Source organism: Pseudophryne corroboree, chromosome 12, assembly GCF_028390025.1.
Source record: "Pseudophryne corroboree isolate aPseCor3 chromosome 12, aPseCor3.hap2, whole genome shotgun sequence".
Classification (NCBI taxonomy): domain Eukaryota; kingdom Metazoa; phylum Chordata; class Amphibia; order Anura; family Myobatrachidae; genus Pseudophryne; species Pseudophryne corroboree.
In genome coordinates this window covers 126,338,142-126,353,201 of record NC_086455.1, presented here as the reverse complement: position 1 = coordinate 126,353,201, position 15,060 = coordinate 126,338,142, and the positions used below count along the sequence as shown (strand labels likewise).

The 15,060-nt window shown below is 48.3% G+C and overlaps 1 protein-coding gene across 1 annotated transcript in view; it reads left to right on the top strand.

Moving 5' to 3' along the window:
- Positions 1-14,618, top strand: part of ARMH4 (armadillo like helical domain containing 4) — a 420,528-nt gene extending 405,910 nt beyond the window's left edge. Inside the window, exon 7 of the mRNA XM_063947992.1 lies at positions 14,326-14,618. Coding sequence (XP_063804062.1) covers positions 14,326-14,364 — 39 coding nt within the window. The 3' untranslated portion in view covers positions 14,365-14,618. The remainder of the gene's footprint in view (positions 1-14,325) is intronic.
- The last annotated feature ends 442 nt before the right edge of the window (positions 14,619-15,060 follow it).

Here is a 15,060-nt window from a genome sequence, read left to right as displayed (position 1 = left end):
ATTTAAATGGGCATGGCCTCGTCTGAAAAGACTACCTCACAATCCAGTTTTTGACCCTGCTCCAACAGATCACGACCACCACAGGAAAAAAAAATTCTACCATATTAAGCCCCACACAGTAATGCCCCCTGCACCATATTATGCCACACACCGCAATGCCCTTGATACATTAAATCCCCACACTATGGCAGGCAAAAGTCCCCATTTCACACATTACGGCAGGTGTCCCCATTTTACACATTGAGAGAGAGAGAGAATACTTACAGAGGCGATTACCGCTCTTCGGTCCGCCTCACCAGTCGCTCCTCGCGCCGGCCTTTCTCTCTTCCTAACTTGGATCCCCCTCTGTACTCCGCTTGGAAGGGGGGGGGAGTTTCGCGGAGTGACGGGGTTGCGTCGTGACGTAACGACGTAACTGCGTAATTCCGTGAAACTCCGCCCCCCGAGCGGGTTACTCGGGGAGAAATAGGAGGGGGAAGCAGGGAGCCACAGTTAGTGCCGCGGCGGGCGCCCAGTGCGGTTGCACTGCTCGCCTGCCCCAAGAAACGGCCCTGCCTACACCAATCATGCATTATGCTTTCTGTGTGCTTAAGGTTTTCTTTTGTGTCTGTGTGGCTTATCTATTGCTGTATTACTTGGATCCTCTATATTATGGGGGTCATTCAGACCCGATCGCACGCTGCCTTTTTTTGCGGCCGTGCGTTCGGGTCTGAACAGCATGCGTGCGGGCCACAATGCGCAGGCGCGTTGCTGGGCGGCGACGGGGGTCGCCGGACAGCGATGGATTCTACGGAAAAAGCAATTGCAACGGCGATCGCAAGAATATTGACAGGAAGAAGGCATTCGTGGGCGGCAACTCACCGTTTTCAGGGAGTGTCCAGGGGTTCCTGATGTCAGCTCCGTCCAGGATCATCGCAGCGGCTGAGTAAGTCCTGAGCAGTGAGTTTATGCAGCCCTCTGCACAAGCGTTCGTACCACTGCACAGCGATTACCCCCTTCCCTGTGACTACCTGATCACTGCAGTGCAAAAAGTAGCCTGCTAGCTATCAGCAGGGCCGTAAATAGGTTTGTGCCAATAGTGCCTTGCCCACAGCGCACATGCACTGAAGGCGCACCATCGGCATCACCTCCCACTCCCCCCCCCCCGCACGTCCACAGCCACTGTCAGTACTCACTGTCAGCGCTGCTGCCGCCTGTCTCCCGCCGGAGCCCGCCTGTCTCCCACCTGGACTCTGTGAGCGCCGCATTCACCCCTCGCTCACTGCTGCGATCATAGGTCTCCTCCGAGTCCTGACAGCGGTGCCTGCCTCCCACCAGGCCTGACTGCCGCTGTAGTGTTCTGGTGATGAGAATATAACTGGAGCACGCTGTAAAGGAAGCGCACATGAGGAATTGGATGTGATGACATAGCTGGAACATGTATAGCTGGCAGCCATGATGTCGTTATGTGACTGTGTTATCACTGTAAATGGTTTTGTACAAATAGATGGTTAGCCTCAGTCTTCTGATTAATACCACTTTCAGATCAAAATCCCGACCTGGGATTTTGAACAAGGGTCCAACTCAGGTGCGAGTAGGCCCAGACCCCTTTCATACTGGTGGCTGGACCCAGGTTATTCTCAAGTCCAGCTTTACAGTGGATGCTGGGAGATTGTCATATCTGAGCACTACTGCAGGCAGCCAACCTGGTGGTATGCGGCACGGCCCATGTCATCGTGACCCAGGTCGGACCTTTAACACTGGTCCCGTGTCCAACCCTGGTAGCTACCTAGGTTGGATTGCCAGGTCAAGGCCGTAACTAGGTGGGTAACAGCGGTGCCTGGCACACAACGCAAATCCATTGCATATGCACTGTGGGTCAGAACCACCGGCAACACCGGCAGGTTCACTCTGCACTATTATTGTGTGGCCACAGTACGTAGCTGCAGCGCCCGACTACTTGTCAGAGTGTTCAATAGATCGGCAGCTGAACAGTGCTGCAGTTTGTCGTCTTGATGCTCCACCCCTCCCGGCTTCCATCTCTGGGGTATATTTACTAACATTCGTAATTCTCCCGATTTGGTGGGAGAATAATCATGAATGACATCGAAAGTGTAAAACTGCAACTTTTTGAATTTGTTACGACTAATTTACTAAGCTGCCGTATTCTGCATTTTCGGGTTTTCTGATGTCGATGTCATTCGTTTTTTTAGGCAGTGTTTTACGTGAGTGACTTGTAAAACACTGCCGACTTTAATACAATGAATCTCGGCCGGATCTGAGAGATCCGTGCTGGGCTTCATTGTGCACTTTGTTTAAAAAAAAAATTAAGTTTAAATGTTAAAAAAAAATTGCGTGGGGTCCCCCCTCCTAAGGCAAACCAGCCTCGGGCTCTTTGAGCCGATCCTGGTTGCAGAAATATGGAAAAAAAAATGGACAGGGGTTCCCCCATATTTAAGCAACCAGCATCGGGCTCTGCGCCTGGTCCTGGTTCCAAAAATACGGGGGACAAAAAGCGTAGGGGTCCCCCGTATTTTTAAAACCAGCACCGGGCTCCACTAGCTGGACAGATAATGCCACAGCCGGGGGTCACTTTTATACCGTGCCTTGCGGCCGTGGCATCAAATATCCAACTAGTCACCCCTGGCCGGGGTACCCTGGGGGAGTGGGGACCCCTTCAATCAAGGGGTCCCCCCCCCAGCCACCCAAGGGCCAGGGGTGAAGCCCGAGGCTGTCCCCCCCATCCAATGGGCTGCAGATGGGGGGCTGATAGCCTTTTTGTAAAAGTGATTGATATTGTTTTTAGTAGCAGTACTACAAGGCCCAGCAAGCCTCCCCCGCATGCTGGTACTTGGATAACCACAAGTACCAGCATGCGGCGGAAAAACGGGCCCGCTGGTACCTGTAGTACTACTACTAAAAAAATACCCCAATAAAGACAACACACACACACCTTGAAAATATAACTTTAATACATCCATCCACACCTCCATATACACATACTTACCTTATGTTCACACGAGGGTCGGTCCTCTTCTCCAGTAGAATCCATGGTGTACCTGTAGAAAAAATTATACTCACATAATCCAGTGTTTTCGGCTCCTCGGGAACTCCTTTTGTAATCCACGTACTTGAAAAAATAAAAAAACGGATACCCGACCACGAACTGAAAGGGGACCCATGTTTTCACATGGGCCCCCTTTCCCTGAATGCCAGAAACCCACTCTGACTGATGTCTAAGTGGGTTTCCTCAGCCAATCAGGGAGCGCCACGTTGTAGCACCCTCCTGATCGGCTGTGTGCTCCTGTACTGTCTGACAGGCGGCACACGGCAGTGTTACAATGTAGCGCCTATGCGCTCCATTGTAACCAATGGTGGGAACTTTCTGCTCAGCGGTTGACCGAAAGTGACCTCACCGCTGACCACAAAGTTCCCACCATTGGTTACAATGGAGCGCATAGGCGCTACATTGTAACACTGCCGTGTGCCGCCTGTCAGACAGTACAGGAGCACACAGCCGATCAGGAGGGTGCCACAACGTGGCGCTCCCTGATTGGCTGAAGAAACCCACTTAGACATCAGTCAGAGTGGGTTTCTGGCATTCGGGGAAAGGGGACCCATGTGAAAACATGGGTCCCCTTTCAGTGCGTGGCTCAGGTCTCCGTTTTATTTTTTTAATCAAGTACGTGGATTACAAAAGGATTATCCGAGGAGCCTGGTAGCCTGGATCTGGTGAGTATAATTTATTCAACAGGTACCCCATGGATTCTACTGGACAAGAGGACCGACCTGCGTGTGAACATAAGGTAAGTATGTATGTATGTTTGTGTGGATGCATGTAATAAAACTTTACTTTCAAGGTGTGTGTGTGTTGTCTTTTTTGGGGTATTTTTTTAGTAGTAGTACTACAGGTACCAGCGGGCCCGTTTTTCCGCCGCATGCTGGTACTTGTGGTTCTCCAAGTACCAGCATGCGGGGGAGGCTTGCTGGGCCTTGTAGTACTGCTACTAAAAACAATATCAATCACTTTTACAAAAAGGCTATCAGCCCCCCATCCGCAGCCCATTGGATGGGGGGGACAGCCTCGGGCTTCACCCCTGGCCCTTGGGTGGCTGGGGGGGGACCCCTTGATTGAAGGGGTCCCCACTCCCCCAGGGTACCCCGGCCAGGGGTGACTAGTTGGATATTTGATGCCACGGCCGCAGGGCACGGTATAAAAGTGACCCCCGGCTGTGGCATTATCTGTCCAGCTAGTGGAGCCCGGTGCTGGTTTTAAAAATACGGGGGACCCCTACGCTTTTTGTCCCCCGTATTTTTGGAACCAGGACCAGGCGCAGAGCCCGATGCTGGTTGCTTAAATATGGGGGAACCCCTGTCATTTTTCCCCCCATATTTCTGCAACCAGGATCGGCTCAAAGAGCCCGAGGCTGGTTATGCTTAGGAGGGGGGACCCCACGCAATTTTTTTTTCAAAAAATTAACACTTTCCCACCCCTTCCCACTGATATACATGCACGGATCTCATGGATCCGTGCATGCCTATCCAATCACGGCTCAAAAAAGCAGGTCTGGTTTTTTTTAGCACTTTTTTACGAGTTGTATTTTTTCACGGCAGTGTTTTTTTTTTTGTTGCTTTGCACTTCTTAGTAAATGCCCGAGATTCATACTTAAACAGCCGCGTTTTGACCGATGGTGTATTCATTCGTATTTTTTTTGTTGGACTTCAAAAAAAATACGAATGCCCTCATCACTGCCGAGATTTGAGTTTAGTAAATTCCCGAGATGACACTTTGAAGAAAAAACGGCATCTCGGTCAAAATCGGGACCTTAGTAAATATACCCCTCTGTGTCTGAATAGTCTGTGTGTGAAGTATCTTCTGCAAAGATATATATGTGTGATCCAGGTGGAGGGGAAGAGGGAAGGATATGGACATATCTCTCTCTCTCTGGCATAATGTGTATCAGGGGCTCTTACTGGCATAATGTGGGCTCTAACTGGCACAATGTATATAAAGGGCTCTACCTGGCATAATGTGGACTCTATCTGGCATAATGTGTATTAGGTCCTCTACCTGGCATAATGTGTATCAGGGGCTCTACCTGGCATAATTTGGGCTCTATCTGGCACAATGTATATAAAGGGCTCTACCTGGCATAATGTGGGCTTTATCTGGCATAATGTGTATCAGGGGCTCTACCTGGCATAATGTGGACTCTTATTGGCATAATGTGTATCAGGGGCTGTACAAGGCATAATTTGGGCTTTACCTGGCATAATGTGGGCTCTATCTGGCATAAAGTGCATCAGGGGCTCTATCTGGAATAATATGGGCTCTAATTGGCATAATGTGTATCAGGGGCTCTATCTGGAATAATATGGGCTCTAATTGGCATAATGTGTATCAGGGGCTCTACCTGGCATAATTTCGCTTTACCTGGCATAATATGTGCTGTACCGGACATAATGTGTACCAGAGGCTCTAACTAGTATAATGTGTATCAGGGGCTCTACCTGGCATCATTTCGCTTTACCTGGCATAATATGTGCTGTACCGGACATAATGTGTACCAGAGGCTCTAACTAGTATAATGTGTATCAGGGGCTCTACCTGGCATAGGGGGTCATCCCGAGTTGTTCGCTCGTTGCCGATTTTCGCAACGGAGCGATTAAGGCAAAAATGCGCATGCGCATGGTACGCAGCGTGCATGCGCTAAGTATTTTAGCACAAAACTTAGTCGATTTACTCACGTCCGAACAAAGAATTTTCATTGTTGAAGTGATCGGAGTGTGATTGACAGGAAGTGGGTGTTTCTGGGCGGAAACTGACCGTTTTCTGGGAGTGTGCGGAAAAACGCAGGTGTGCCAGGATAAAACACGGGAGTGTCTGGAGAAACGGGGGAGTGGCTGGCCGAACGCAGGGCGTTTGTGACAGCGAACCAGGAACGAAACGGGCTGAGCTGATCGCAGTGTAGGAGTAAGTCTCGAGCTACTCAGAAACTACTAAGAATTATTTAATCGCAATTCTGCTAATCTTTCGTTCGCCATTCTGCTAAGCTAAGATACACTCTCAGAGGGCGGCGGCCTCGCGTGTGCAATGCTGCTAAAAGCAGCTAGCGAACGAACAACTCGGAATGAGGGCCATAATGTGAGCTCTGGATTTAGAATATATTCACTGCTCAGCACATGCTCAAGCCAAGCTGTCCTCTAACTACAGGTATGTAACCACTATTCTGATACACTTTTGCAACAAAATACATCTTCATGGAAGTTTCTTACATGTGTCAATATGAGATACTGTGTTGCAACTATAACCACAAGAGTGTTTAACAAATTAAAAGTTTAATTGATAAAACTTGTAATCTGCTCTGCATTAGCAGACTCTAATTTGGAATCTGGATGTTTGAGTATTAACTCTATCAATGTGGAGATTAACTCTTTGTATGACAACTGTCTATGCATAAGATTAACTCTCTGTTGGACAAGCAGCTGTGTTAATGTTTCACCTAGCCTATTATTTCTACCTACAAAATGACACACAATCATTGCTTCACTTTCTGTACTCTAATCGGCTCAATAGCCGACAGCAGATACAGGGCGGACTTTTATCCCACTCACTTGGTACCCGAAGCCCTCATTAATCATTCACTGTCAAATTGTGACAACAGTAGAATTTGGAAGCCAGTTCTCTATGTCAGGGGTACTCAAACTCGGTCCTCAGGACCTCACACAGTGCATGTTTTGCAGGTAACCCAGCAGGTGCACAGGTGTATTAATTACTCACTGACACATTTTAAAAGGTCCACAGGTGCAGCAAATTATTTCACTTGCAATTCTGTGAGGAGACCTGCAAAACGTGCACCGTGTGGGGTCCTGAGGACCGAGTTTGAGAACCTGTGCTCTATGTGATTGGGTTTTCTTGCTTACTGTCCTTTCCTGGTGACAATTACACCACTGTCACTCTTACATTTACTCCAGTGACGTGCGGTGAGGTCAGGGGCTGGGGAGGCACTGCAGCTAAACACCCCCTCCCTCCGGAAAAAAAAGTGCAGTCCCCCCCACACCGCTAAAACCAGCACCAGGCAGAACCAGCCAGGGGGGGTAATGCCATAGCAGGGGAGACACTCAGTGTGGGGTCCCCCTGCCATGCCATTAAGCACCCCCCAAACCAGTCAGCCCAGGGCTGGAATTCCTCGGAAAGTGGGGCCCCCCAAAAATGAAAATGGGGTCCCCCCTCCCGAGCAATAACCAGCACTGGGCTGATAGCCCAGTGCTATGCCCCGCACCCCTGGTGGCGGTGGGTGCGGGGTTCATTGTATGCTAATACTGTTCTTTACAGGTGGCCTACAGGTCCCAGCAAGCCTGCCCCAGCATGCTGGCACTTGGAGAACCACAAGTGCCAGCATGCCCGGACATAAATGGTCCACTGGCACCTGTAGTCCACCTGTAAAGAATAGTAATATTGTTCTTTACAGGTGGCCTACAGGTCCCAGCAAGCCTGCCCCAGCATGCTGGCACTTGGAGAAACACAAGTGCCAGCATGCCCGAACATAAAGGGCCAGCTGGCACCTGTAGTCCACCTGTAAAGAAAATATAAAAAAACCCACACTACACGTAGTTTAAAAAAACCTTTATTAAACAGGGTCTTCACCTGGGGGCGGCGGCCTTTAAGCTCTTTTGCGTGGCCGCCGCCTTCCCAGGGCTTCTGGCGTCTTCACCTGGGGGGGCGCCACCTCCCCAGGGCTTCTGGCGTCTTCCTCCGGCGTCTTCACCAGGGAGGCGGCGGCCTTTAAGCTCTTTTGCATGGCCGCCGCCTTCCCAGGACTTCCAGCGTCTTCACCTGGTGGGCGGCGGCTGCTAAGCTCTTTTGCATAACCGCCGCCCATCCAGGACTCCCACGGCGTCTTCGGTCTTCAGGAGCTCTTCTCAGCTCCTCCTCCGCCGTCGGACTGACAGCCGCTGCCTCGCGCTGACTTATATAAGTCAGCGGAGGGGGCGTGGCTCGCGGCGGCCATCATGAATTTCAAAAATGACGCTGAGGCGCCATTTTTGAAATGGGTACCGCTTCCGCTGCCAAACTCTGCAGAACTGTCCGTACTGCAGCGTCCCGCCGCCGCTACCACCGCCAGCACCTCCGCCGCCCGGCCCGCCGCATCCCGCACCTCCGCCACCCACACCTCCCCCGCCACCGACGCACACACAGTGATTGACAGCGGATCCAGTGACAGATCCGCTGGCCAATCACTGTGGCCTCACTCACAGGGACGTGCTTTCATAGGTTGAAAGCACGTCCCTGTAGGAAAGCGGCACCTCTAATGGTGCCGCTTTCCCATGCAATTTCAATGGGCTTTTCCTGCCCATTGCTAGGCCCCGCTCGCGCCCGCCCCCCGCTCCCATATCTTTTCCCAATCACTACGGGAGGCACCACGATCGGTGCCTCCCAAACTAATTATGCACACATTAATGATAAGTAAAATAATAAAGAAGATACTTATGTGTCATAAGTATCTTCTTTGTATTATTTTACTCATTTTACTCCCCTGCCTCCCCTGACTGCACGTCCCTGATATACTCTATATACTGTCTTTGAGACCCTAAATAATCTACATAAACGGCAAAGCATGCTTATTGATAACTTTTTATATTGCAATGTTATATTTTATGATATTCAAGCACTGAATGCTATTGGCAGGATTGATTGTGTGACTGATTTACTACTCTGTTTGCAATATGAACCTGCATGATAAGCATAATGTGTATCAGGGCTGTAACTGACGTGCGTATCAGAGGCTCTGCCTGGCATAATGTGTAACAGAGGCTCTGCCTGGCATAATGTGGGCTCCCCCTGGCATAAGATGTATCAGGGGCTCTACCTGGCATGTTTATCAGGGACTCTTTTGTGTTGTAATGTGTGTAAGGGGCTCTACCATGGTATAATGTGTATAAAGGACTCTACTATGGCCAGTAGCGGATCTTGCCACGGGCAAGCAGGACTTTTGCCCAGGGCGCCGCCTTCCGGAGGGCGCTGACGCCATCCGGAGGGCGCCGCACCGTGGCAAGATCCGCCACTGCTGCCCGCTGTGTCCCCCGTCCGCTGCCCGCTGCCGTCCCCGTCCGCCTCCTGTGAAGGGAACTAGACGCTATGCGTCGTTTCCCTTCGTGGAGAGTAACTTTGCTGAGCGGTGCGCGATGACGTCATCGCGCACCGCACAGCAAAGGTCCTCTCCACGAAGGGAACTAGACGCATAGCGTCTAGTTTACCTTCGTGGAGAGGACCTTTTGCTGTGCGGTGCGCAATGACGTCATCGCGCACCGCTCAGCATTCAAGCGGCGCTAGCAATGTACAGGGGGCATAACTGACCACGCCCCCTGTATTAGGCCACACTCCTTTTCCTGCCCGGGGCGCAGAGCGCCCTTGAACCGGCCCTGACTATGGCATAACATGTATAAGGGGTAGTACTGTGTGGTGTAATGTGAATAACGGACCCTATTGTGCCGTGTAATGTGAATAACTAACACTACTGTGCCGTGTAATGTGAATTGGTACTATTCTGTGGCCACTCCCCTTACCCATAAAGCCACGCCCCTATATTTTTGTAGCACTGTCCCTGTTTTAAATATGGTGGGAGAGGGATCACCAATTCTTTTTCTGCCACAGGGCACCGAAATGTCTAGTTACGGCACTGTGCCGGGTCACTCAACCTGAGTTATTTTCCACAGACCCTTTCAGACTGAGCAGCGACCCGAGTTGACCCGACAATAACCTGGGTTATTGTGACAGCCTGATAAAGGTACAAATATCATACAGCTTGTGAACACTTTGTCACTGACCCATACCGGTTATTTACCGTAAAAAAAAGGATTACTAAATGGTGTGATTTCCAGACAGGAATTTATTTATTTGCCTTCATTCTGAAGTCAAGACTCGGAAACTATATAAAAATCTTGCATATGCCCCTGGATAGATTATAATACACTAGATATGCCCTGGATAGATTGTAGTACATTGGATATGCACCCTGGATAGAGTGTAGTACACTTGCCACAGCTGAAGCATTGTACACGGATACTGAGAAGTTAAGTGAATAACAATGTGAATAATAATGATTATCTTGTTACAATGACATCTTTCAAGGGGTGGGGTATATTAGGCACCAAGTGAGTACTTGAAGCAGGTGGGCTGAGAGCTGGAAAAATGAACAAGCTTAAGGTCAGAGCATCTCAAAAATGGCAGGACTTGTTGGGTGAACCTGCGAAAAAGTCTTAGGCATTAAAGGCTCATTAATGTACGTGGAGAGCGAAGGCTAATCCATCTGGTCCTGTCCCTCAGAAGAACTACTGTAGCACAAATTGCTGTGAAAGGTAATACTGGCTGTGATAGATGGCTATCAGAACACACTATGCATATCAGCTTGCCACGTATGGGGTTGCATAGCTTCTGAACACTCTGAGCGCCCATGCTGACTCCTGTCCACTGCCGAAAGTGCTATAATGGGCACATGAGCATCAGAACTGAACCATGGAGCAATGGAAGGTGGTGGCCTGGTCTGATGAATCACATTTTGTTTTACATCTTGTGGACGGCCGGGTGTGTGTGCATTGTTTACCTGGGAAAGAGATGACACTATGGGAAGAAGGAAAGCTGGCGGATGCAGTGTGATGCTCTTAGCAATGTTCTGCTAGGAAACCTTGGCATTCATGTGGATGTTACCTTGATATCTACCATCAGTGGCATGATAACAGGAGCAGTCAACCCCTGGTGCCACTTCCGTGGGTGCACCAGCAGGAGTATCCACACCCCCAGTGACTGTTCCAGAACAGGACTCTCCACTCCACCAGCGTGTGGAAGCAGTAACATACAGTCAGCATCTGAGCAGACAGCGCAACATCTCTCCAGTCACACTGTGATCGGGACATTCTTCAGCTGTACTGCACATGTTGCAGATGACCTCCCAAGCTTCTACCCGTACTGGTAACTGAATTCCGCCTGCCACACAGTAACTCAGGACACCACAAGTGTGAGAAAGAAGAGGTGGGGTAGCCAGTCTAAAAGTTTCTAGTGGGGGAGAGAGCTATCTAGGTCATGGCTTTAATCTTATGTCAATTGATTGGTGAATAACATGTGTGTTGTATATATGGGTGGGGATACTGTGAGGCATATTGATGGGGGAACTGTGTAGCATAGAGGGGGGGGGGGTACTGTGGGGCATACTGGCATACTACCCAACTGTCCTGCTTGTTGGTAATGTCCCGCCATCACACCCACCAGAGCGATGAAAACTGGGGTGTGTTGCAAGACCAAGCCCCTTTCCCCACGAGGCCATATGTAAGATCCAGTAACATTTTAATCAGTTTTATGTATTGCAGAGGAACCCCCTGGACCCCAGGAATTAGGTGTGAAATACACTGGGGATGTGTGTCAATTTATTTCTAGTAAAAAAATTATTATTATTTTTTTTATAATGTAGTGGCTTTTTTCAGCATTTTTCTGAATTATACTAAAGGTCCCAATGATCCCTGGATGCCAGGTCATGCTGGTTCTTGAAGTTGTACAAGTGCTAGCATATCCTTGTAGTCATGGAAATGCTGGCACTTGTACTACTACAAACATTTCAATAATGCAACAGTCATGATGTCGCCATCGTTGAAATATTGACACTAGACATGCTGGCATCTGCAGAATGTTAACATGTGAAATGTTGAAATTTTGCATGGATCGTAGGGTTAAACTATGGAAAGGGAGGCAAGACCTATTGTTAGGAACACAGTAGTACCCCTCATACAGTTATGCCACACAATAATGTCCCTTACACATTATGCCACAGTATTAGTGCCCTTTACACATTATGCCACAGTATTAGTGCCCTTTACACATTATGTCACACAGTATTAGTGCCCTTTACACATTATGCCATGTAGTAGTGTCCTTTACACATTATGCCATGTAGTAGTAGTGCCCTTTACACATTATGCCATGTAGTAGTGTCCTTTACACATTATGCCATGTAGTAGTAGTGCCCGTTACACATTATGTCACGTAGTAGTGCCCTTTACACATTATGTCACGTAGTAGTGCCCTTTACACATTATGTCACACAGTATTAGTGCCCTTTACACATTATGCCACACAGTATTAGTGCCCTTTACACATTATGCCATGTAGTAGTGCCCTTTACACATTATGCCACGTAGTAGTAGTGCCCTTTACACAGTATGTCACACAGTAGTAGTGCCCTTTACACATTATGTCACGTAGTTGTGTCCTTTGCACATTATGCCACGTAGTAGTAGTGCCCTTTACACATTATGTCACACAGTATTAGTGCCCTTTACACATTATGCCACACAGTATTAGTGCCCTTTACACATTATGTCACACAGTATTAGTGCCCTTTACACATTATGCCACACAGTATTAGTGCCCTTTACACATTATGCCACATAGTAGTGTCCTTTACACATTATGCCATGTAGTAGTAGTGCCCTTTACACATTATGTCACGTAGTAGTGCCCTTTACACATTATGTCACACAGTAGTAGTGCCCTTTACACATTATGTCACGTAGTAGTGTCCTTTACACATTATGCCACGTAGTAGTAGTGCCCTTTACACATTATGTCACACAGTAGTAGTGCCCTTTACACATTATGCCACACAGTACTGCTCCTTACACATTATGCCACACAGTAGTAGTGCCCATTACACCACACATAATAATGCCCCTTACACATTATACCACACAGCAGTACTGCCCCTTACACATTATGCCCACACAGTAGTAATGCCAATTTCACATGCCATGCAATAGTGGTGCTCCTTATACATTATGCCACTCAGTAGTGGGGCCCCTTACACATTATGCCATGCAGTGGTACCCCTTACACATTATGCCATACAGCAGTAGTGCCCCTTACACATTAGGCCACACATTAAGTGTCCTTTATACATCATGCCCCACAGTAATAGTGCCCCTTATGCATTATCCCACACAGTAGTGCCCCTTACACATTATGACAGCAGTCACAGCATGCACCCGGCCGCTGATCTGTGAGCACAGTTAGCCTCACTGTCACAGACTCAGGGGTATCCAATTAGCTGCGATGAAACATCAGGAGCAAAAAAGTTTTTCGCAATGTTTTCAGATGTTTCTCTGAATTTTTTTTCTGCCAATCCTATTTGATCGCCCCCCCCCCCCCCCCCAATTTCCCCCCCCAGAAAACACTCAGGTTCAGTGAAACCTGTGGATTTTTGCGTGCGCAGCCCTGTTTTCACATGAAAACAGTGCTGTTTTCGGGGATTTGGATTCACTTGCCTGAGGCAGGTAAACAAAATCCCTGATAATCCGCGGCCCCTGACAGCTTATTGGGGCTAACTGGATAGCCCCCAGTGAGACAATTACCCATGGTAATTTACCATGGATAATTGGATACCCCCCTCAGTCACTGCCTGTGGCTGTTCTAGACTGAATTTGCCCTGCCACTCCTCGATCATCACTGTGAGAGAGACATCATATGACGTCATGCTCTCTCCTCCCAATATACATTGTGTGGGACGCAGGGCAGGAAGGTCAGATCTCCAGAGTGAGCTGACTGCTAAGAAGGAGCCATTGTATAGGTAGGTATCACAAAGCAGTATGAGAACCCAGGTTTGACACTATTACCCCAGAGGCACAGAGTTTAATGAATCCCCTGGTTTTCTCCAAGAGCCACCACAAGGTGGGATGGGCTTCACTACTGGGAATATGCAGACCGTGTTCCTCTCAGACAGCATTAGGTGAGACTGGCAAGGGTGAGCTAGCATCAAACTGAAATGTAATGCCAGAGTCTGGGAATTACAACCTACTTATAAGAAAATACATCCTTAAGCTAAGCGATGTGTACCCAGCATGACATCATGGGCGAAGGGACCCGGCAGGAGAGCCAGGATTGGCAAGTGTATACACACTGCCGGCTGTGACGGGGGTGCAGAGCAGGGCCCATGCTGCGTTTGGCATTGCCCTCACTAACGATATCGCTATTGATTGAGCTGCATGCAGGTCTGACGGGCAATGTCGCTGACAACCCACATGAGTGTGCATCATCGACATAGTGGGTACACACTGGACGATTTTAACAATTTGTCATTATGATCCGTTGGAATCGGGCAAATCGTTTAAAAAATCATCTAATGTGTACCCAGCTTTAGTCTTAGCTATATACTTATGTCTGTACCATTAGGTATAGTGCACCAGCAACATTATGGAATGGAATTGATGTGTGCCTACAGGCAATGCCGTACTTGAAAAATAACTCTACTTAGGGTTGCGCAAATTAAATGGTTAATGGCAGCCTCTTATCCTCTTATATAGATGAGAGAGAAGTGGAAGTCCTTGTACTCAGGGTACTGACATCAGCACCATCCGTTCTTGAGAAAGGTAATTTGGACCGAAACGCGTTGTACGGACCTGTTTGCTGTGGACCAGGAGAGACTCCATGCAGGAAAGACTTACCTTTGGGGCTTTCAAATCATCTGTGGTGGTGCCGTGCTCGTAGCCTGGGACCTCTTCTTTCTTTGCTTAATAAGCTTAGCCCACCGCACCCCATATTGATGGTGAGATAATTTGCATCAAAGACCTGCATTTTATGGAGTATATTTTATGTATTTTAAATGTTTTTAATGTTTGTTTGAGAATGTAAAATGCACTTTATTCTTCATCCTTTTGCACCAGTAAAAATAAAAATAAAAATATTTTGCAAGTAACATTTATGGTAAATAGCGCCCATTCTTTTACCCGTTTGCATGGTTTCTCTGCAGGCAATGCTGATCTGAAGGATCCATGGGGTAAAGCACTGTGCTAGAAAGCATGTGGCTAGCTTGCAGAAGGTGCAATTAGCAGGTAATTAGTCCTCCAGGGGGTCAAGAGTTGAGATGTATGTTAGGCATAAGGGCCCTCAGGCTTTCACTGTCTACAGGCCTAAAAAGATAACAAATATGTCTCTTGAAGTGTTTCTAAGAACTATAAAGCAAAGTATATAAAAGCTGAAAATCAATATAAAAGGGTACATTTGAATTAACTCTGATGCCCGCACTAAAATTTTTCCTG